The following is a 22,542-nucleotide window of genomic DNA, read 5'->3' on the forward strand; positions in this document are numbered from 1 at the left end:
TGTGTGTGTGTGTGTGTGCGTGCGTGTGGTGTGTGTGTGTATGTATGTGTCTTTGTGTGCGTGTGTGTGCGTGCGTGCGTGTGCGTGCGTGTGTGTGTGTGTGTGTGCGTGTGTGTGTGTGTGTGTGCGTGTGCGTGTGTGTGTGTGTGCGAGTGTGTGTGCGTGTGTGTGTGTCTTTGTGTTTGTGTGTGTGTGTGTGTGCGTGCGTGCGTGTGTGTGTGTGTGTGCGTGTGTGTGTGTGTGTGTGCGAGTGCGAGTGCGTGTGCGTGTGTGTGCGTGCGTGTGTGTGTGCGTGTGTGTGCGTGTGTGTGTGTGTGTGTGCGTGTGTGTGTGTGTGCGTGTGTGTGTGTGTATGTATGTGTCTTTGTGTGCGTGTGCGTGCGTGCGTGTGCGTGTGTGTGCGTGCGTGCGTGTGTGTGTGCGTGTGCATGCGTGCGTGTGTGTGTGTGCGTGCGTGCGTGTGTGTGTGTACCCTACTCCCCTACAAGGCACAGCTGCTGAAATGAGTGATAAACAAGCTAACAACTGTCAGCTTGCCGAGGCGCAGTGGGAAGCTGCCATCTGACAGCGTGCTAGCAGATGCCAAGACCGCATTATTCACAATCCCTACTAGCACCGTACGTGAAAATAATGAGCTTCTGAATCCCACGGCAACAACCGTCTCACAGATGCTGGGCTCTGCGATCAAGAGGGCCAATCACGGACAGTGTCCACCGTGGAGACTGGAATCCGCATGCGAGGAGGTTAGTAACCTGGCTCACCTACATAAAGGGCGGGAAGATCTAGGATTATCCTCCCTGCTTAGCGTGGAAATACGAGGTGATTGTCTATAAACTGAGGTCCTGGAGACGGCTGTACTGAGGGACACGTCGCTGGCAGCCAGGCTAAAAGGGGTCCAGTCTCTCCCGTGCCCAGTGCTCAGCATGAGAAGTGCGTATGTCGACCAGGGGCCTCATTTATAAACGTTGCGTAGGCACAAAAGAATGCGTACGTCACTTTCTAAGCAAACTTTGGCATTTATAAAAAACGAACTTGACCGGAAAATGTGCGGTCCTCCACGGAAACTCTGACCCATGCGTACGCACATTAACTGGTGAAATGAGAAACTGTGCCTTTAATGCTCGTGACGTAAGACCAGGAAAACGGGAAGTGAAACAGGATTTAAAAAGGTATAAAGATTTGCCGGGAGTTGTGGCTGGGTATGGCTGCTGTAAGGACGTGCTTCGTCCCTGTTATACTTATTAAAGTGTTGTGTTGTTGAATCTCGCTATAGGGGTTCTCTCCCTTCCTAAGTGCAACACAACATTTGGCGACGAGAGAAGTCGAAAATGATATACAACAGATAACACTGTGTAAAATAAATCGAAATTGATTGTTGTTGATTGTACTCTTAAAGGGTTCTGATTTTCTGCATGTTTACACTAGGACTCGGAACTATACTGTCCTCTCAGGTCCTATTTGCACTTGTTCTTGTGTTTAATTTGCACTTTGTTGTACGTAGCTCTGGATAAGAGCGTCTGCTAAATGCCAGGCAATGTAATGTAATGTAATGTAATGAAATATTACCTCTCACGTATCATATACGAAGAGTTAATTTGCAAAAACGGATAAAACCCTCTCTTACAACGAATAAACAAACATTCGATTGATGCTCCCTGGAGCGCCCAAAAAATATGATTTAGGATGATAAATATAAACGGAGATGTTGTTGTAAAATAATCCCTCAAATATGTAGACGAATTGTTAATTATGTCATGTTATCATGTTATTAAATGTATTCTCATAAATAATATGGTGAACAGTCGGACAAATTGCGCTGCACTGATGCCGTTTACAATGCGTCAGTTGGGCAGATACGAGCATAGTTTCATATATTGTTATCATATTCATATATTACGTTTTATAATGTGTTTATTGTTATACATTTTTGTTCGTTTTATCTCTTAATTTTGTAACTGTGTTTTCAATGGTGCTAGACAAATGACGTGTATTATTATTATTATTATTATCATCGTCATCATCACATTCGTTGTGCAGAACTGTTCGTCATTTACAGGATAATTCCCACACCTGTAGCTTTTCAGAGGTAATCAAATGGCTGAAATCTCTTTTCTTGGCCTTTTTTTCAGCGTTTGCCATTGTCGTCTTCGTGAAATGCATATTCATTAGGGGCGTTTCACTGCCTATTTATAGGCAACTGTGGGCGGGACATGAAGCCGGCAAAGCTGCGCCACATTTAGGGTTGATTGTGATTTATAAATGAAAATTGGCGTGGGACGTGCGTATGCACTGTTTTATAAATCAGACTATTGTTTTGCGTACGCACGTCCTAGGTTTCATGCTTACGCAACCTTTTGACGTGAATCCTAAGCACAGTTTTATAAATGAGGCCCCAGGTGTCTGACCTCTGTGGTGCCAGGTGTTTTTAGTATGGAGGTTCAGACTTCAGGACAGAAATCGATTTCCGTGGCTCCGCCCGCGAGACTGCAGCCCCGCGTATAACCGGGTTCGTTATACATTTCTGACGAACTGCGGGGATTTCATTACCACTTTCCGTGAAGTGGCACAGGAGTTCACCTCTCAACAGTGAAGGAGTGGTCAATAATGCCCTGCGGTGCGCATTCGAACCAGCAGCACGACCCCAGTCCGTGGGGATGTAGCCTGGAGCAGCTACACGCTCCGGACTGTTCGTGCAGCTGGAGAAAATGGAGGGAGATTGGTCTGGTTTTCAAGGCCGCTAACGATGGCAATAATTGCAGCTAATGACACCCCCACATCTGTGTTATAAGTGTGAGTAACAAGTCCGTCGAGCTGTAATGTGAAGGCAATTACCACGGTTCAAGTCGATGGAGATAACGTTACATAACTCACCCTGCAAAAAAAAATACCGTCTATGAATATATGCGCTGCAACAAGACAATGAGCATATCCTGCGGTGAGATTCCATTCGCCGCGCACATAATTGGATCTGATTCTTTCCGTAATCACGGCAACGGATAACTGAAGCGACGTTACTTGCCCGGGAGAAACCAGGCAGAAGAGTTTAATCAAATTCCAATTTGAGATTCTGAGTGGACAGATGGCGCCCTCTACAGGACGCGCGCGGAACCGTTCGCTTGCCTACGTTTCTAGACGTGAATGATTGTTTTAATTTAGGATTTAGCCCTGGACACGATCAAGCTGTGAACTGGGGGGGGGGACAGCGTCTTTCTTGGCCGTTTCTTAAAATACTCCCTTTTGGATTAAATCCAAAAGGTGAACGAATGGACTACAATATTAAGAGCCGATCGTGTTTCAGGGTTGCCCTGCATGCATTCCGTGCGCACTGGCGCCCTCTGCTGACCGCTTTCGGTCAGTTTATATCCGGGCGGCGTGGCGTTGTGGGTACAACCGCAACTGTACACGGGACCTGGCTCGTTCCACAAACTTCTGGGCCCTGTGCAAATGCGTATCTCTGTGGGGCGCCCCCTTCCCATTTCTTGAGAATATTCGAAAGTAAACGCATCAACTACGGGCGGCAGCCTGTAGCCTGGTGGCTAAGGTACATGACCGAGAAATTGGGAGGACCAGGTTTGTGCCAATGGAAGTCAAGGAAGCCATTGTGAGGCTGAGAGATGAGAAGAAAACAGTCAGAGACACAGGTCAGGCAATCGGCTGAGCAAAATAAACTGTTTGGATCAGTGTCAGTATCTAGACCTGATTCTAGGCTCTTCATGGAAATTTCATTCTAGAATCAAGACTACTACTTGTGTACCTGTACTAAGGAAGCAACTGAACACACCTGACCGAGTGAAAACCTTGGTGAAGCCATTTATCCCAAATTTGTTGTGACCATTTAAAACTGCATCGATGCCCTTCGGAACACTGTCCTGCAGTTTTATGGGAAAATGAGCTGGTGGGTCGTCACACCAGCGAATTCCTTCCAAGTAGTCCCAGACAGCCTTGATCAAGTTGTTATCTGAAAAGTGGTCTATTACTTTAACGTGTTTATCTTTATTTATAGAAATGCAAAAAAAACCTTCACTGTAACATTCAATTTATTGGGAAATTAATGTTTGGAAAATCTCTGCTCTTTTCAACTGACACACTAATACAGAAAACAGAAAAACAATAAAATAAATCTAAAAATGTATATTGAAAAAAATCTTGTGCGCCGAAGACTTTTGCTCGGCACTGCATACATTTGTACAGGCCTCAAAATCTATTTTTAAAACTTTATTTCAATATAGACTATAATACTATGCTGTTCTCTTAAGACTGTGCTGTATATACTGCTGACTGCCTGAGGGTTCCTGGGCAGCGATGCTGAACTGGTTTATTGAGCGTTGTGTACGGAGGACTGGCTCCAGTCAGTAGGATGCTCCTTTGGCTGCATTGAGACATGGCTGGCCAACTGCAGACTGAACAGATGCATCTTTCCAGGCTATAATAAATACAGTAATACAGTCATATTTAATGCCAGCCAGCCAGCATTACACATGTGCTGTGAAACTATTCTGGAAGAAATCTGTCAAATTATACAGGGAGCTCCATAATGTTTAAAGTGCACATTCTCAGCTTTTATTAAAGGGCGATTTATACACTTTGGGGTTTCACCATGCAGAAATTACAGCACCGTTTATCCACAGCCCCCGTACCAGGGCACCAGCTTGTTTGGGAAATGTTGATGTTGAATGAAAGTCATGTTTAAAACGCTGTGGCTTATCCTTTGCATGCAATGTCCGCTTGGCGTTCTGTGGCCCAGATACACCACCAGGTGCTGAGTGTCTTCTCCGGGGAGGCCAGCACTGCAGCTCTCCAGCTGTCTCCTTGCTTTGAGTTTTCTCCACAAGCATATGAACGGCCTGTTCACTTTGATTCAGATCAGACAAATGGACCTGGGTTTACGACCCGATGAAATGTAGCAAAACGTTTATTTAAACCGAAACGGTGGCGCATTGAACATCCTGTTGTGACCCGTAGGCGGACTGACCGACGTAGTACGGTTTTCTCCTATGGCATCTGAGAAGGTGTTCTCCAGGGTTTAAAGCGTAGGCCTACATCATTATTCATTCTGACTACACCCCCGACACCCACCAAACGGGAGCAAACACACCTCAAAGCCTGTTGCAAAACATTGCACGCCGTTGGGAGGAAACGTAGAGATCGACCCGGAATCCATAGCAAAACGTTTTCTGATCGAATGTGGCCCCAGGCCACTCTCAGGCAGTCGTGAATTGCAAAGGATCTGCAAACAAGTTCTAAACGTGACTTTATTTAAGATTCATCCAGTACTTTTGGTCCTATTTGCTATTTTATCGAAAGCGATGTAATCCCCAAAAACGGTCACCCCAAAATGGATGTCAGCAACTTCGATTCAAAGGCGAACTGTCTACACTTTAACCTCATACTCAGGGTTTCATTTCAAGACCAGGGCCAAAACAACACAACACAACAAAACAAATTGTGTCATTGTCCAAATACTTACGTAACGCACTCTATATATACTGTCTGTAAGATGTATTTTCCATGTGTATTATCTGCCCACATTATCCATGGGGGAAAAATCGTATGCTTAAGTACACCACCTGAAGTACATATTTTATGCCTCAGAATACTGGAAGTATAATTCAAGTTGATATAATTATGCTTCAAGTATATTTTGTATACTATTTTCTTCACATGGGCACATATTTTAGATTTTCCATGCCGCCCCCCCAGCCCTGATTCTAGTACACAGTGATTTCAGCATTACCCTAAACATCATGAGCATTACCCCCCCAAAAAACAATTAATAAAATAAAATAAAAATCCCAAACAACCTTTTTTGTAATCACACAGGGGCATATGGTTTGGTCAGAGATCAGCATGGCATTTCCATAACATGCCAGGCGACACACAGCATATTATAATTATTCTTGATGGGTATGGATTGTGTACTATAATGAAGAATTGCAGTTTGGAGTAATTGTTATTGTTGTTCTGTAGGCTGTGAGGTAAACCTGGGCCCTGTTTCACAAAGCAGGATTACTGAGTTAGCTGGATAACCGCACTGATTAAAACCCACAGAGCAGGATTACTGAGTAAACTGGATAACTGCACTGAGTAAAACCAACAAAGCAGGATTACTGAGTTAGCTGGATAACTGCACTGAGTAAAACCCCCAAAGCAAGATTACTGAGTTAGCTGGATAACTGCACTGAGTAAAACCCCCAAAGCAAGATTACTGAGTTAGCTGGATAACTGCACTGTGTAAAACCCACAAAGCAGGATTACTGAGTTAGTTGGATAACTGCACTGAGTAAAACCCACAAAGCAGGATTACTGAGTTAGCTGGATAACTGCACTGAGTAAAACCCACAAAGCAGGGTTACTGAGTTAGCGGATGCCCGTGAAATCTGGAACGTGGACTGAAGTAAAAAGTTCTGTTCTGGGTTTTAGTCTGTGTGGTTATTTAGGTAACTCAGTAAACCTGCTCTGTGGAACAGGCTCCTGGTCTCTCTGAATAGGGGGGCCCTCAGGTATGTGTATGAAAGCAGCTCCATTTTGGGACACAAATCACACACACACACACACACACACACATACACACACACACACACACACACACACAAACAAGACTGATTGGATGCAGGACAAGGTTGCGTTTTGTTCTTCTCAGCCAGATGAAATCCTGCACAGAAAAACGTAGAGCCCCACACCCAACACTGATGCTGTCCCAGTGCAGAGGAATTGTGGGTACTCTGGCAGAGATGTGCAAGCTCCCAAACGCTTGGTGTCATTTACTGAGAGATCCCAGTGGGGAGCGAGAGAAAAAAAAAAAACACACACACACAGAAAAACATTTGCCCTTCGCCCTTTGCCCTTCGCCCTTTGCCCCCACTCCAACCCCAGTCACACAGTTTTACACTCCGGGTCGCATCTGAAAGCGGTTCCTCCCAAACCTCGGGGCAGAACGGAGGAGAGGTGAGCACTGCAGCATCCCGGTGCATCAACCCCCTCCCTCCCCTCCCCAGGGTTGAGCTCAGACGTCTGGGGGAGGGGGGGGGGGGGGCGCTCAGTACAGGTTGAACTGGCTCAGGGCCTCCAGGAGGACCGTGTTCTTGACGTCGGTGAAGACGCGCTCGATGTTCTGCGTGTCGGTGGCGCAGGTGAAGTGCGTGTACACGGGCTTCTTCACGTTCTCGTGGCTCACCCGGTCCTTGGCCAGCTCCAGGTACATGGTCTCGATGAACTTCATGGCGTTGTCGGCGTCTCGTTTCTTGCCTGGCGGGCGGGGGTGAGAACACAGGGCGAACACTCAAATCAGTCCGTGCAGGAATCAGGACACAGGGCGAACACTCAAATCAGTCCGTGCAGGAATCAGGACACAGGGCGAACACTCAAATCAGACCGTGCAGGAATCAGGACACAGGGGAATACTCAAATCAGACCGTGCAGGAATCAGGACACAGGGGAATACTCAAATCAGACTGTGCAGGAATCAGGACACAGGGGAATACTCAAATCAGACCGTGCAGGAATCAGGACACAGGGGAATACTCAAATCAGTCCGTGCAGGAATCAGGACACAGGGGAATACTCAAATCAGTCCGTGCAGGAATCAGGGCACAGGATCGAAAGGGTTTAGCTCTCTGTCGATGAATATTAAGGACTGGTTCAAATAAGCAAGTAAGTGACTCTCCTGTCACGAGGTGAAGTTCTCCTGACATAACCGCCTCCGTTGAAGGATGATGCATTAATTGTGAGAGGCTAGTTCTCGCTAGTGCCACACAGACTTGGTAAGAGCTGTTTTTAAGTCTTTCTGCGCGCGTCCAAGTCAAGTCTCAAGTCGAGTCAAATCTCAAAGCAGTCAGTTCAAGTCAAGTTCTATTTTCCTGTGACTCGAGTCCAACTCCAGTCCAAGTCTCAAGTCCCCAGCTCTAGTAAAGGCAGAATGATCTGGGGTAGGGGCAGAATGATCTGGGGCTGGGGCAGAATGATCTGGGGTAGGGGCAGAATGATCTGGGGTAGGGGCAGAATGATCTGTGGTAGGGGCAGAATGATCTGGGGTAGGGGCAGAATGATCTGAGCCTGGGGCAGTCTCCGTACCTTTGAAGCCGGGGTAGTAGATCTGGAGGTCTGACGTCTGGATCTTCTCGGCCAGGATGTCCATCTTGTTGAGGAAGAGGATGATGGAGGAACGGCCGAACCAGGGGGAGTGGACCGTGGTGTAGAACAGAGCCTTGCTCTCCTCCATGCGGTTCTGGGGAGAGACAGGTGGATTTCATTCTCATTCTCATTCATTATTACATTATTCATTATTGGCATTTGGCAGACGCTCTTATCCAGAGCAACATACAGTTGATTAGACTAAGCAGGAGACAATCCTCCCCTGGAGCAATGCAGGGTTAAGGGCCTTGCTCAAGGGCCCAACGGCTGCGCGGATCTTATTGTGGCTTCACCGGGATTAGACCCACTGACCTTGCGTGTCCCAGTCATTTACCTTAACCACTACGCTACAGGCTACGCTACAGGATTTAGAGTTCAATGCTGCGGGTAATGTGAACCGAACAGGACAGTGTAACAGGGAGACAAACAGATGATTGCAGTTTTGTAAAGGCAGAAGTTTGAAATGCGTTGTGTGGAATGAGCTGAAGAATTGTCAAGGAATTGCAAAAAGTGGGACCAGAACCAGAATCAGAATCAGAATCAGAATCAGACTCACTTTATTCGCCATGTAGTTTTTACATACAAGGAATCTGCTGTGGTATGTGGGTGCATGCAGACAACATAAAGAATAATACCAAAAATAGAAACATAGATATAAAAATGAGGTGGAATGTAATGTAGAATAAAAAATAAAAAATAAATATTTACAATACAACATGACGCTGAAGCGGGGTATGTGAAGTATTATTCAAGTGCAAAATATAAAATATAAAGATTATGGAATATTTATATTCACCAGGATAGCGACACCCCATTCTTTTGAATTGGCTGGGCCAATCCTGGTTGTGAATGTCTGAGACTCTGCCTCTGTCGTTAGGCAATAATGGTGTATTCCTCTCACATTCCCAGTGAGAGTGCCACTGAAGTAAAGGATGTTGACAAGGGAACACACAATCTGCACCAGGTATGAATGTGGGGGGAAACATAAATTCAGGAATGGGAGAATGCAAAGACCCCTCTTTTCTGGAAGACAAGAGGTGCTCTCAATCTCAGACACTTCCACCTCAGTTCAGTGACCTTTACGCTCAGCGACTCAACAGTTGAGTCACACGCGGACTCACCTCGGGTGATCATTTAACATGCGAATGATCTCATCTCTCCCACCCTGCATTTCCGCCGTGGTCCACCATGGTAATTCCTGCCAGCCGGGTAATAAAGTCACCGTAACGAGCCGCCTCACATGTTTTTGAGAGGTTTTAAACAGAGGTTGAACATTTTGTCCCACTCGGAATGCGTGTGAAGTGAGCATCCATGTTTCACTCAGCAAAGGCAGTAGTACTGATGTATTGTCAATGGAAGAGCCAACGGCAGTAAACGTTTCATGCCAGGGATCAGCAACTCGTGGGCCAAGAACTGTGTGTTTTCCCCCCTCCCTTTACCTGGGAGTCAGGTGTGTTCACCCTCCCTTTACCTGGGAGTCAGGTGTGTTCACCCTCCCTTTACCTGGGAGTCAGGTGTGTTCACCCTCCCTTTACCTGGGAGTCAGGTGTGATCACCCTCCCTTTACCTGGGAGTCAGGTGTGATCACCCTCCCTTTACCTGGGAGTCAGGTGTGTTCACTCTCCCTTTACCTGGGAGTCAGGTGTGATCACCCTCCCTTTACCTGGGAGTCAGGTGTGTTCACCCTCCCTTTACCTGGGAGTCAGGTGTGTTCACCCTCCCTTTACCTGGGAGTCAGGTGTGTTCACCCTCCCTTTACCTGGGAGTCAGGTGTGTTCACCCTCCCTTTACCTGGGAGTCAGGTGTGTTCACCCTCCCTTTACCTGGGAGTCAGGTGTGTTCACCCTCCCTTTACCCGGGAGTCAGGTGTGAGAGACAACATGGGAGAGGGGGGCAGGGAGCTACACGGCTTTGGAAAACACTGTTGTCATGCCAACCAAAAGAAAAATGTGAGAAAAATAGGAAGGAAAATATGATTACATACATTATAGTACAGGCAAGGAACACATACTCCCAGGTACACACACACACACCCACATACTCCCAGATACACACACACACACACACACACACACACACACACACACACACATACTCGCAGATACACACACACACACACACACACACACATACTCCCAGGTACACACATACACACACACACACACACACACACATATGCACTCGCACACGCACACACACACATACACATGGGCACGCACACACGCACACATGCACACACACACACACACACACACACACACCCCCAGATACACACACACACACATACTCGCAGATACATACACACACACACACACACACACACACACACACACATACTCGCAGATACACACACACACACACACACACACACATACTCCCAGGTACACACATACACACACACACACACACACACACATATGCACTCGCACACGCACACACACACATACACATGGGCACGCACACACGCACACATGCACACACACACACACACACACACACTCCCAGGTACACACATACACACACACACACATATGCACACGCACATACACACATACACACATATGCACGCGCACACACACACACACACACACACACACACACACACACAGGTCCTTACATCTGTCTCCTTCTCTTCCAGGACCTGGTCGTACTCGCTCAGGGAGGCCAGGAAGATGAGGGACGTCACGTTCTCGAAACAGTGGATCCACTTCCTGCGCTCCGACCTCTGACCCCCGACGTCCACGATCCTGCGGTGATGACACATTACATTACACTACATTACATTACATTACATTAATGGCATTTGGCAGACGCTCTTATCCAGAGCAACGTACAACAAAGTGCAAAGTGCATACCCATAACCAGGGATAAGTGCGCTGAAAGACCCTAGAGGGAAGTACAATTTCAACTGCTGCTAAAGATAAGGACCAGAACCTATTTTATCATCACAATTATTATTATTATTTTTTTAATCATAATACCGCAACATGCAAATGTGTTCGTTCCACCACCAACACGGGGGGGAAGCCACACCCTCACAACTCAGTGTCTGCGACCTGGCTAGCCGTGCGCTACCAGGACAACTTCCTGTCTAAATGTGCACTTCCTGACATTGGTGCTAGCTTTAGCTTGGTGCCAGGTGTTTCTACAATGAAAATTCAAACAGAAAATGATTTCTGTACCACCGACAAGAGGCCATATTGACGTGATTCCACCCGTAGCCCCTGTATACATACACCCACAGCTATGCCCTTAGAGACTGTGCCCTTCTGATTTCTTAATTGTGTGTGAATTTCATTTCAATTTAAAATACAGAACAACAGAAAATACTAAAATTAGTATAGTATTGACTTATCCAGCAACAAACAAAAGCCTATCTGACTACTCTTAACTTAACAAATTACACAGTTGACGACCACCCCTTTCCTAATGTGTCTAATACACAAAGTCCACCGACATGTAGCAATGATGTATAGAGGCCTCTGTCTTACCTGCCCCAAGACCAAGACTATACACACAGACAACCACACATACACACAAGCAGGGGAATAACTACTTTGGAGTTTTAACACACACTCGCACACACTCACACACACACACACACTCACACACTCACACACTCACACACTCACACACTCACACACTCACACACACACACACACACACACACACACACTCACACACACTCACACACACTCACACACACTCACACACACTCACACATACACTCACACATACACACACACACACACACTCACACTCACACACACACACACACACTCACACACTCTCACACTCTCACACTCTCACACTCTCACACTCTCACACTCTCACACTCTCACACTCACTCACACACACTCACACACACAAATTGAAGCAGAGTGACAAGATGAGAGCTCAGAGAGAGAGAGAGAGAGACGCGATTGGCGGAGGCGGGACCAGGATCACGATGACGGACAGGTGGGACAGCGAATGGACTGGCGATTGGCCACCGGCAGACTAAAAACGGAGGGAAAAACAGAGGGAGCACAAAACACCATACCTGAGAGAGATTTTCTCAACGGTGAAGGAGTAGTCGATGATGCCTGTGGTGGGAACTCGAACCCGTAGCACGTCCTGGTTCGTGGGGACGTAGCCTGGAGCCGCTATGCACTCAAGATTGTTCATGTAGCTGTAATATTATTAATATTAAAGGTACAAAAGATAATGTCAGACTTCTAACAGTCAAGAGAGGAATTGCAGCAACAAACACCCTCAAACCACAACACTGTTTATCCCTCCCCCCTTCTCTGTGAACATGCTGACGTTGAAACGCCGTTGGCTGTGGCAATTGGAACCAATTTTCAACCAATGAGCTTGTACAGTTATACGATGTTTTGGTTTTCAACGTGTCAATGAGCTTTTTCCAATGATAGGAAGGGATTTATAATGGTCTTGGAACAAATGTTTTAACACAAAAATCTTACCTATTGTACCTTTAAGGTGATTGCCATGGATCACATAAATGGAGATAACAAATGCAAAAATATCTTTGAATATACACTCAGTGAGCATGTTATTAGGTATTTATTAGAGTTATTTTTTTAGACTTCATAAGTATTCTGCTGTTGTGGCCTATCCACTTAGAGGTTTGATGCATTGTGTGTTCAGTTTTGCATACCACTGTTGTAATGCATGCTTATTTGCATTACTGTCACCTTCCTGGAAGCTTTGTCCAGTCTGGCCCTTCTCCTCTGACCTCTCTCATTGACAACACGTTTTTGCATGCAGAACTGCTGCTAACTGGATGTTTTTTGTTTTTCGCACCATTCCCTGCAAACTCTAGAGACTGCTGTGCATGAAAATCCCAGGAGATCAGCAGTTTCTGAGATACGTACACCACCATGTCTGGCACAACAATAATTCCAAGTCAATGTGAAAAACAGCTGAACCTCTTGACCATGTCTGCATGCTTTTATGCATTAAATTGGTGCACTAGTCTACCTAATAAAGTGCTCACTGAGTGCGCCTCTATAAGAGAATGAAAAGAACCTGCAGTATGATTCAATTTCTATGATCATGGCAACTTTGCAAGTAATGGATTTTCCCAGAAAAAAGCATTTAGTATTTACTCCTGGAAATGAACCCGGCATGGACAAACAGGGGTCAGTTACAGATACCTCGTTTCTTGGCTGTTTCTTAAACATACTCAAACGTACTCCTTTTTGGATAAAAACAAAAAAGGTGAATGAATGACCGATAATATTAAGAACTGATGGTGCTGCAGGCTTGCCCTGCATGCATTCATAAAGGGGCCTGGCGCCCCCTGCTGACCACTTTCAGGACTTTCAGTCGGTGTACATCAGGGATGGGCAAGGAGGACCGTGTTTGTTTCTGGATTTCAAACCAACTTCTGCTCTTCATGATTTAATAAGCCCAATAATTTACATGATCTGTCATTTATAGCCACATGCTGTGATACAAACAGCAGCTGATAACTGTTATTTTCGTGGAACATTTTATTGTGGTGTGAATTGCGAGTGAATCGGTCATGGTGCTGATTGAGCCAGGGTAACTGGTGGCAGCATACACACTGGCCCTCCAGGACTGGAGTTCCCCATCCCTGGATTGTGCTACAGCGTGGGAGGTTTGACATTCAATGGAAAAGCTCCACACAGTAACCTCTGACCTGTAACCTCTGGCATGAGAACGCGTGTGAGACTGGCGGGACTCAAAAGCTCCACACAGTAACCTCTGACCTCTGACCTCTGACCTGTGGCATGAGAACGCGTGTGAGACTGGCGGGACTCAAAAGCTCCACACAGTAACCTCTGACCTCTGACCTCTGACCTGTGGCATGAGAACGCGTGTGAGACTGGCGGGACTCAAAAGCTCCACACAGTGACCTCTGACCTCTGACCTCTGACCTGTGGCATGAGAACGCGTGTGAGACTGGCGGGACTCAAAAGCTCCACACAGTAACCTCTGACCTCTGACCTCTGACCTGTGGCATGAGAACGCGTGTGAGACTGGCGGGACTCAAAAGCTCCACACAGTGACCCCTGACCTCTGACCTCTGACCTGTGGCATGAGAGCGCGTGTGAGACTCACTACTCGGTGGAGTCCAGCAGCTGGAACTCGCGGCGGCGGCTGTAGCAGGCCCTGATGCCCGCGTCGCTCCAGAGCCGGCGGATGGCGTCGGCGTGCCGGGCTTCCAGCGTGGAGACCTGCTGCGGCTTCACGTCCTGGATCCACTGAGAGTACAGCTGGGGGGACACGGGTTACAGCTCAATGGTCTCCGTTTATATAGCGCCTTTATCCGAAGCGTTGTACAATTCATGCTTCTCATTCACCCAGTCATACACACACACACACACACACACACACCAACAGCGATTGGCTGCCATGCAAGGCACCAACCAGCTTGTCAGGAGCAAATGACAGGTGTCTTGCTCAGGGACACTTCGACACACCCAGGGCGGGATCGAACCGGCAACCCTCCGACTGCCAGACGACAGTTCCTGAGCCCCTACAGCTAGAAACCATTGTGCACAGGGAATATTGCATTTCATTTAAATAAGTATAATTTTATAATTTGTTATTTCGCTGACACTTTTATCCAAAGCGATTTATGGTTGATTACACAAATCAGGGGACAATCCCCCCTGGAGCAATATGGGTTTAAGGGCCTTGCTCAAGGGCCCAACAGCTGTGCGGATCTTATCATAGCTACACCGGGGCTTGAACCACCACCAACCTTCTGGGTCCCAGTCATGTGCCTTAGCCGGCTACAGGCACATATCTCACAGACAGAACATCAACACAGCTCTCGGACAGAGGATGAGCTGTACTTGCACACCTGTACGCCAGTATCCTGTCTCTATTTGAGCTCCTTGTTTATGTACAACAGAAATGGGCCAATTAGTTTTTACATCCATCCATTATCCTAACCCGCTTATCCTGAACAGGGTCGCAGGGGTGCTGGGGCCTATCCCAGCATACATTGGGCGAAAGGCAGGAATACACCCTGGACAGATCGCCAGTCCATCGCAGGGCACACACACCATTCACTCACACACTCACACACTCACACACTCAAACCTACGGGCAATTTAGACTCTCCAATCAGCCTAACCTGCATGTCTTTGGACTGTGGGAGGAAACCGGAGTACCCGGAGGAAACCCACGCAGACACGGGGAGAACATGCAAACTCCGCACAGAGAGGCCCCGGCCGACGGGGATTCGAACCCAGGACCTCCTTGCTGTGAGGCGGCAGAGCTGCCCACTGCACCATCCGTGCCGCCCTCAATTAGTTTTTGCCCCCAGTTTTTTTTTTTTTTTTACAACCAAACTTGTTGATCTCCTGTTGCAGCCCCTCCTGCTCAGTTCAGGAGGAGAGGCACGTGATGATTCATGTACTGCCTATTCTCGCATCTTTCTCCACACTGCAGACACACCACCGGTTATACACAGCCCACTTGGTCTGAGGATATCGAGGTCAGCGTATTCTCGGTGCGTGTGCGTGATCTAGTGCCCACTAGAGAGTGACAAGACCAACGGAACTAGCCTGTAGCGTAGTGGTTAAGGTACGTGACTGGGACCCGCAAGGTCGGTGGTTCGATCCCCGGTGTAGCCACAATAAGATCCGCACAGCCATTGGGCCCTTGAGCAAGGCCCTTAACCCCGCATTGCTCCAGGGGAGGATTGTCTCCTGCTTAGTCTAATCAACTGTACATTGCTCTGGATAAGAGCGTCTGCCAAAATGCCATTAATAATAATAATAATGATAATAATAGCCAGGGCCATGTTCAGCCCTGACAAAATGTAGCAAACCATTCATTTAAACAGAAACGGAAGCGCGTTGAAGATCCTGTTGCAAACTGTGGGAGGACTGACTGCCATAGTACGATCTGCTCCTATGACGTCTGAGAAGGGCGTTCTCCAGCCTTTAAAGCATTGTCATTATTAATTTCACATTTTAATTAATTCAGGCTACACATCCGACACACCCACCAAACAGGGGCAAACATAGCTCAAAGCCTGGAGCAAAACGTTGCACACCATTGGGAGGAAAGCGATCATTCAACACAGATACCATAGCGAAACGGAGCAAAAACTTACCCCGCCATTGTTCCCCGGCGAGGGTGGGCCAATTGTAGCCACACTGAGACTCAAAGACTCACACTTTACTTTTGGAACAAGTGTCTTTACCTCATTATAATCATTATCATAAGAAGAAGAATTCCTTGCATTTATACAGCGCTTTTCTCACACTCAAACTACTGGCCTCAAGGGGGGAAACTGGCCTCAACCACCACGAAGATGCAGCATCCACATGGGTGATTCAGCGGCAGCCATTTTGTGCCAGAACGCTCAACAAACATCAGCTGAGCGATTTATATAGCCAATTAAATTGGGGCATGATCAGGTGGCAGGTTGAAAGAGCCAGTTTGGGAGTTTAGCCAGGACACTGGGGAACACCCTACACTTTGTGAAGAGCGTTATGGGACCTTTAATGACCACGGTGAGTCAGGATCATCCAAAAGACCGCACGAGCCACCCAGAGCCCCCCTCCCAATAATTAATTAGAATTTGTTGATGGCTTTCAAACCCAACAGAGTTAATAAGGCCACTACCCAACAGCTGAAGCTCCGGGGCGAAGGGTTCAGTGGGTGAGCGCGCTGCGGTTCTGACCTGGTTCTCAGCCGTTCCGTAGGCGATGTTGAGGGTGGTCATGGCGTTGGTGAGGGCTTTGATGGCAGTGAAGATGTTCTGGAAGACCAGCTTGGCGAAGGCCCGCCGGTTCTCCTCGGAGTAACCCTCTCCGTGGATGATTCGCATCTGCTTTATGAAGGTGGTCTTCCCGCTCTCCCCAGTCCCTGCGGAGGAGAAGAAAAAGGGGGGGAATGGGGCAGGTGAGTGAGTGAACGAGAGCGGTGCTTTAGCTTGGGGTGATTCTTCTTTATCCGAGTCTACCACTGAAATACCTCATTCTGCTAATTAAGGTCTGGATTGAAGACGAAGATTAGTCGATTATTTGCACCAGGTATGATTGAGTCTGGTTGTTCCCACTGTTTTCATTACATTACATTACATTAATGGCATTTGGCAGACGCTCTTATCCAGAGCGACATACAGACTAAGCAGGGGACAATCCTCCCCTGGAGCAATGCAGGGTTAAGGGCCCAACGGCTGTGTGGATCTTATTGTGGCCACACCAGGGTGTTTTTTTTGTCGCCATAGTCGCCCTAGATTAGATTTTATGGGGGTTTATTTTAGGAGGACAAAACAGAATAAACACAAGTGGTGTTCGTCAGAATTTCTTGGTTTGATTAACACTTGAGTAAAGGCCAGAATGACTGAATGGCAATGCAACTGCAGTCTCTTTAACACTTTAACAATGTAAGGCCATGGAACCACTCTTGTTGCCCTTCTCTGTACTTTTTTGGAAGAGCTTTAATGTCCTTTTTGTAAAGTTGGTGGCTGTGGAATTATGACTGGCATTTTATCTTAAAAAGTATTTTAATATTGCAAGATAACTATAGTACTTAAGATTATGGTTAAGGGTAGGTGTTTGTCAAGGGTGTCACAGATTCCGTTAATTTTCTGCAGTTTTCCCAGATCTCCTCTGTTTTTAGAGCATATGTGATTTTCAGGTTTTGTGATTTTCAGAGGTTTTTTTTGGAAGTTCTGGATGATAACTCAGATTTAACATACAACACAGTGTCTATTGTCTATTGTTCCAAGAATTGCAACTGTTCCTACAATTGGGCATGTTAGTTTCCACTGTTGAGACCGCATGAGACGTAGTAATCAATTGAATAGCATGTGTTCACGTTAATAAACGTTAATAAACGTTAACAACGTTTCTGACCAAATCGTTAACAACGTTTACTAACGTTTTGTTCAACTCCGTGATTTATTTCCGTGATTTTCAACAACTTTGCCTTGACTGCACGGAGGCAATATTTCCTGTGAAAAGCATCCAGCCTTAATTATGGTACAGTGTGTGCCTGTTGGTATCATTTCTTCTTCTCCCCCCCCCCACATGCAGCCTCAAGACTCACACTATATCAGGGGTGGACAAATCTGCCTGTCTGTCTGTCTGTCAGAATAACTCACCCAGTAGAAGTACTTTTATTTCCTTCCGCTCTCGCTTCTTCTGTTGCTTAAGAATTCTCTGTATCTCCCGGTCCACCTCGATGTCCTTAATCTCCTGCTCTGTCAGGCAGCACGTGCAAGCGCGCTGACACCGCTGCCAGCACCCCCCCATCGCAGTCCCTGTCCCTGTGCAAGTTGCGCAAATCGAAGAAATTGCGTAAAAACCAACGTTTTTAACTGTTTTGTGACTTCCAGTATTCTCCAGGCTGACCAACTCGTATCCGGTTTTGAACTGCTTGGAACATAAAAAAAAAATAAAAAAATAATTCATAATGTCTGTCGCAATCATGAGGCCAGAAGTTTTAAAGACAAAGTTACACGAATAAGTGATAAAGAGGATCTAAAATCTGTAGAGAAACAGGATAAACAGTTTCATGTTATATCGTAACAAAAACAAGTAGGCTCTGCGTTGCTTTGTTTTTGTTGGGGTTTTTTTTTTCACTGTTTAAAAAACCTATGCATCTCCGGCCGCAAACAATAGTAGCCTAAACAGGTCACAAAAAACATAGCTGAAAAGTAAAACAGATTTTTTAAAAATAGTTATCGTCTACTCTAGCAACAACATACATTCTTAATGATTACCCAGCTGACACACCCGAGCCGTATGAATTACAAGATTTAACATACTTTTAAAGTGAACGAGTGTCCATTCTCCAGCACGTAGTAGCTTCACCGATCTTGAAGTTAAGTTTATTATCAAACAAAAGAGAGGAATATGTTCACCTTTCCCATTTTTTTACTGAAGACTGGCCGCTGACACGAACTGCGACTAATAACACCTGTTGTGGACACAAAAACGCATACCACGCAAACACCAAGTTGGGCGTGAGCGGAAAGACTTCGTTTTTTTCGCCTTCTTCAGTTCTACCTGTAAAGGAATGTGCTTGAGGTGAAAGCTTGGCGCTGTGAGTCCATTCCGGATAAAGGTTCGCCAGTCATTCGTTCCAAAAGAAACACTTTATCGATCTTTTAAAGACTTACCTTTTCTGAGTCAACTAGAGAAGGGAAACGTTGTGCAACACGACTGCGCAAGACCTGAGCTTTTACGGACCCAGATGTGAACAAAAAGAAGCAAAAAAACAGAAAAAGCAGATAACCTTTCTGCTGATCTGAAGAACTCCAACTCAACATTTGCCTGTGACGGCTGCAGCAAAAAAAAAAAAAAAGCAACTGAAAAAGAATCAGAAATTGTCCAAATGGACCTGATTATCGTTACTTATATGTTGACGTGATTAACGATACAGGTAAGAAGCGCAATTGCAGGTGACGACACTTCATTGCAATTAATGTATTATGAAGCGTCACACAGTAGTGCCGGATAGGTTAGTAGCCTAGTACATTCCCGGGTTGTTAACTAGACAAACTAGAATGGGAAATATTTCCAAACATATTTTCCCCCTTTTTTGGACAACAGGTAAAGCCGGTTGAGTCACACAACAGGTGACAGCAGATAGAGAGAGAGAGAGAGAGAGAGAGAGAGAGAGAGAGAATGGGGGGGCGGTGCAAAATTGGGCTGAAACGCACCTCCCCTGTTGTGGGTCACTGTGGTGGTAATCCCCCACAAAGCAGATTCAATCACTGCACCTGTAGTACAGTACAGTAGTACAGCGGAGCTTTCACTTGTTCCGGGACGAAATAAATCACTGCCGGCCTCTTTGGAGAGAGGAGGGAAAAAGAGAGAAACACATATATGCGTTAAATATTCATAATATGATAGGTGTAATTACTTTGTAATAAATCTAAACGGTAACACGCTTTGTTTTATACATATTCAACACATTATTTTTTATTATGTTTTAGATCTTGTCTTAGCTGCCCCCCACCTCCCAAGCCCCAAGGGCGTCGTTTGGGCTACTTACTTGTAGTTGTGGGAAGAGAAAGAGACAGAGAGAGTGTGTGTCAAACTCTCTTTAATGCTGCGTCATGTCATATCGGAGTTACCGAAATTACCAGCTTCCGACTGGGGAAAAAACCGTTCACGTCAACCTCTGAGAAGGAAATATGGACACTAATGGCTCTGCAATCTCCGATCTGTCAGTAAAAACACGGAAGTGTATGAATGCATTCATAAAAATAAAAAAATGGCTTCCACGACCAACTTGCCTCCGTTCAAGTTAGAAAAATCAGAATACAATTATATATTTGCACCAGTTCGCCTCCGCTGACTGTTTATGATTAATCGTAGGGCTACTAGCAAGTGAATCAGTTCTCTCTGTTGTGAAGCACTTTGAACTGCTGTGTGAATGAAAGGTGCTATATAAATAAAGTGTATTATTATTATTATGATTGTTGTTATTATTATTATTATTACTACTACTACTACTACTACTACTACTAATACTACTACTACTACTAATACCTACTCTCATTGGTTTTCTGTAGCCTATATAAAGTGACCGACTTACAGTCAGCTTCGGGATAGCCTAACGATATTTCGCCATGACGATAAGCAGATAGGCTTCATATGTAACTGGTCAGTAGATATCAATAGATCAGCTTTTAACCTTATCTTGTTTTTTTCCCTCATGTGTCAGTGTTCGTAGATGCAACAGTAACATACAGCTGTTTTGCGATGCCAACACGTCCACGGGACTGGGTGAAGTCTCATATCAGTGTGCATGTGAGGTCAATCCACATTTCTGGTCGTTTTTGTTAGTTTTTTTTATTTTTAGGATCGGTCTCCCCCTGGCGGCCAATTCTACTTCACAGACGCAGATGTGTAATTACATAATGTGGCCTCTATGTGCCATTGTTGTTCTTCATTTTAGTGGTCATCGGTCCCTGCGAGTTCTTCGAGTTCCCTTGGCGGTCAATTTTAGCGGCGTTAACACTCAGGTTGGGAATCGAACATCGAGCAACCCTCCGACTGGCAGACCGCTGCTCTTACCGCCAATGTTGCCTCAACTAGTTATCTGCCCTCGGGGACCGCAATTCGCTGATCCCTGACCGAGATCCCTCAGGACTGGGCAGCTAGGCCAGGGCTAAAATGATTTGGGGAAACACACAGTGAACTCAATAGTGACAGTGAAAGTAGCTACAGTTCAGTGGCTATCCGTTTGTTGACGACTACGATGTATCTAGTTGAGGTATCAGTAACCCACAGTCCTCAAGAGCAAATAGCTGCTGATTTTCCTCCCTCCTTTTACCTGGGAGTCAGGTGTGTTCACCCTCCCTTTACCTGGGAGTCAGCTGTGAAGGCCACTAATCAGTAGCACTTAATAGTTCAGTTAATTATTCGGTTGAAAAGAAAACCCAGAGCTGGATTTTGATTCAAGGGCCAGATTTGATGATCTCTGGTGTAGTCGCTTGGAATAAATCCAAAATCTGTCCACAAAACTTCACTTGGATGCTTTCTTGCCACTCCTTGTGGGGTTTGATTGAGTTTTATTTTATTTTTTTCATCATGGCTTCAGTTGCACTGCTTCGCATTTGTTTATAAAGACTCAAGAAAAACCATGAGTGGATTCATCATCCACAGAAAATGGTGCAAAATTAAATGGAGGAAACCTGAAGTTTTCTTTTTGGGCTCTTGTGGAGTAGAATGATTCTTTTCCAGGGGCCAATATCATGAAGCAGGATTACTGAGTTAGTTGGATAACCGCACTGAGTAAAACACACAGAGCAGGATAACTGAGTTAGCTGGATAACTGCACTGAGTAAAACACACAGAGCAGGGTTACTGAGTTAGCTGGATAACTGCACTGAGTAAAACCCACAGAGCAGGATTACTGAGTTAGTTGATTAACTGCACTGAGTAAAACACACAGAGCAGGATTACTGAGTTAGCTGGATAACTGCACTGAGTAAAACACACAGAGCAGGATTACTGAGTTAGCTGGATAACTGCACTGAGTAAAACCCACAGAGCAGGATTACTGAGTTAGTTGATTAACTGCACTGAGTAAAACACACAGAGCAGGATTACTGAGTTAGCTGGATAACTGCACTGAGTAAAACACACAGAGCAGGATTACTGAGTTAGCTGGATAACTGCACCGAGTAAAACCCACAGAGCAGGATTACTGAGTTAGCTGGATAACTGCACTGAGTAAAACCCACAAAGCAGGATTACTGATTTAGCTGGATAACTGCACTGAGTAAAACCCACAAAGGAGGATTACTGAGTTACCTGGATAACTACAGATTACTGATTACTGATCCAGGATTTACAGAAAGTACATTTACAATTACAAAAATAAATGAATAAATCAGATAATTCACTAAAATATCTATCGCTTTATCACCTACTGCTTTGGGTCTGGTCGAATGGG

General features: G+C 45.8%; 1 protein-coding gene across 1 annotated transcript; it reads right to left on the bottom strand.

The window, feature by feature from the left end:
- Positions 1–5,238: 5,238 nt before the first annotated feature.
- Positions 5,239–20,291, bottom strand: LOC133128346 (guanine nucleotide-binding protein subunit alpha-11-like). The gene is made up of 9 exons (XM_061241763.1): positions 20,131–20,291; positions 19,796–19,924; positions 18,233–18,397; positions 16,805–16,989; positions 14,221–14,375; positions 12,173–12,301; positions 10,748–10,877; positions 8,071–8,224; positions 5,239–7,245 (listed from the first exon to the last, which is right to left on the bottom strand). Exons 3-9 carry the CDS (start codon positions 18,381–18,383, stop codon positions 7,037–7,039), a joined length of 1,113 nt encoding a protein of 370 aa, XP_061097747.1. The 5' UTR covers positions 18,384–18,397; positions 19,796–19,924; positions 20,131–20,291; the 3' UTR covers positions 5,239–7,036.
- Positions 20,292–22,542: the final 2,251 nt, after the last annotated feature.

Source organism: Conger conger, chromosome 5 (assembly GCF_963514075.1).
Source record: "Conger conger chromosome 5, fConCon1.1, whole genome shotgun sequence".
Lineage (NCBI taxonomy): Eukaryota > Metazoa > Chordata > Actinopteri > Anguilliformes > Congridae > Conger > Conger conger.

What these genes read in the sequence shown, in the direction of transcription:
- LOC133128346 (XM_061241763.1), bottom strand. Translation starts at nt 18,383, where the DNA reads ATGGGGGGGTGCTGGCAGCGGTGTCAGCGCGCTTGCACGTGCTGCCTG. An exon ending in CTGCTGGACTCCACCGAGTA is followed by an intron (nt 12,302 to 14,220) that starts GTGAGTCTCACA and finishes ATAATATTACAG; the next exon opens with CTACATGAACAATCTTGAGT. An exon ending in CTACTACCCCGGCTTCAAAG is followed by an intron (nt 7,246 to 8,070) that starts GTACGGAGACTG and finishes CCCGCCCGCCAG; the next exon opens with GCAAGAAACGAGACGCCGAC.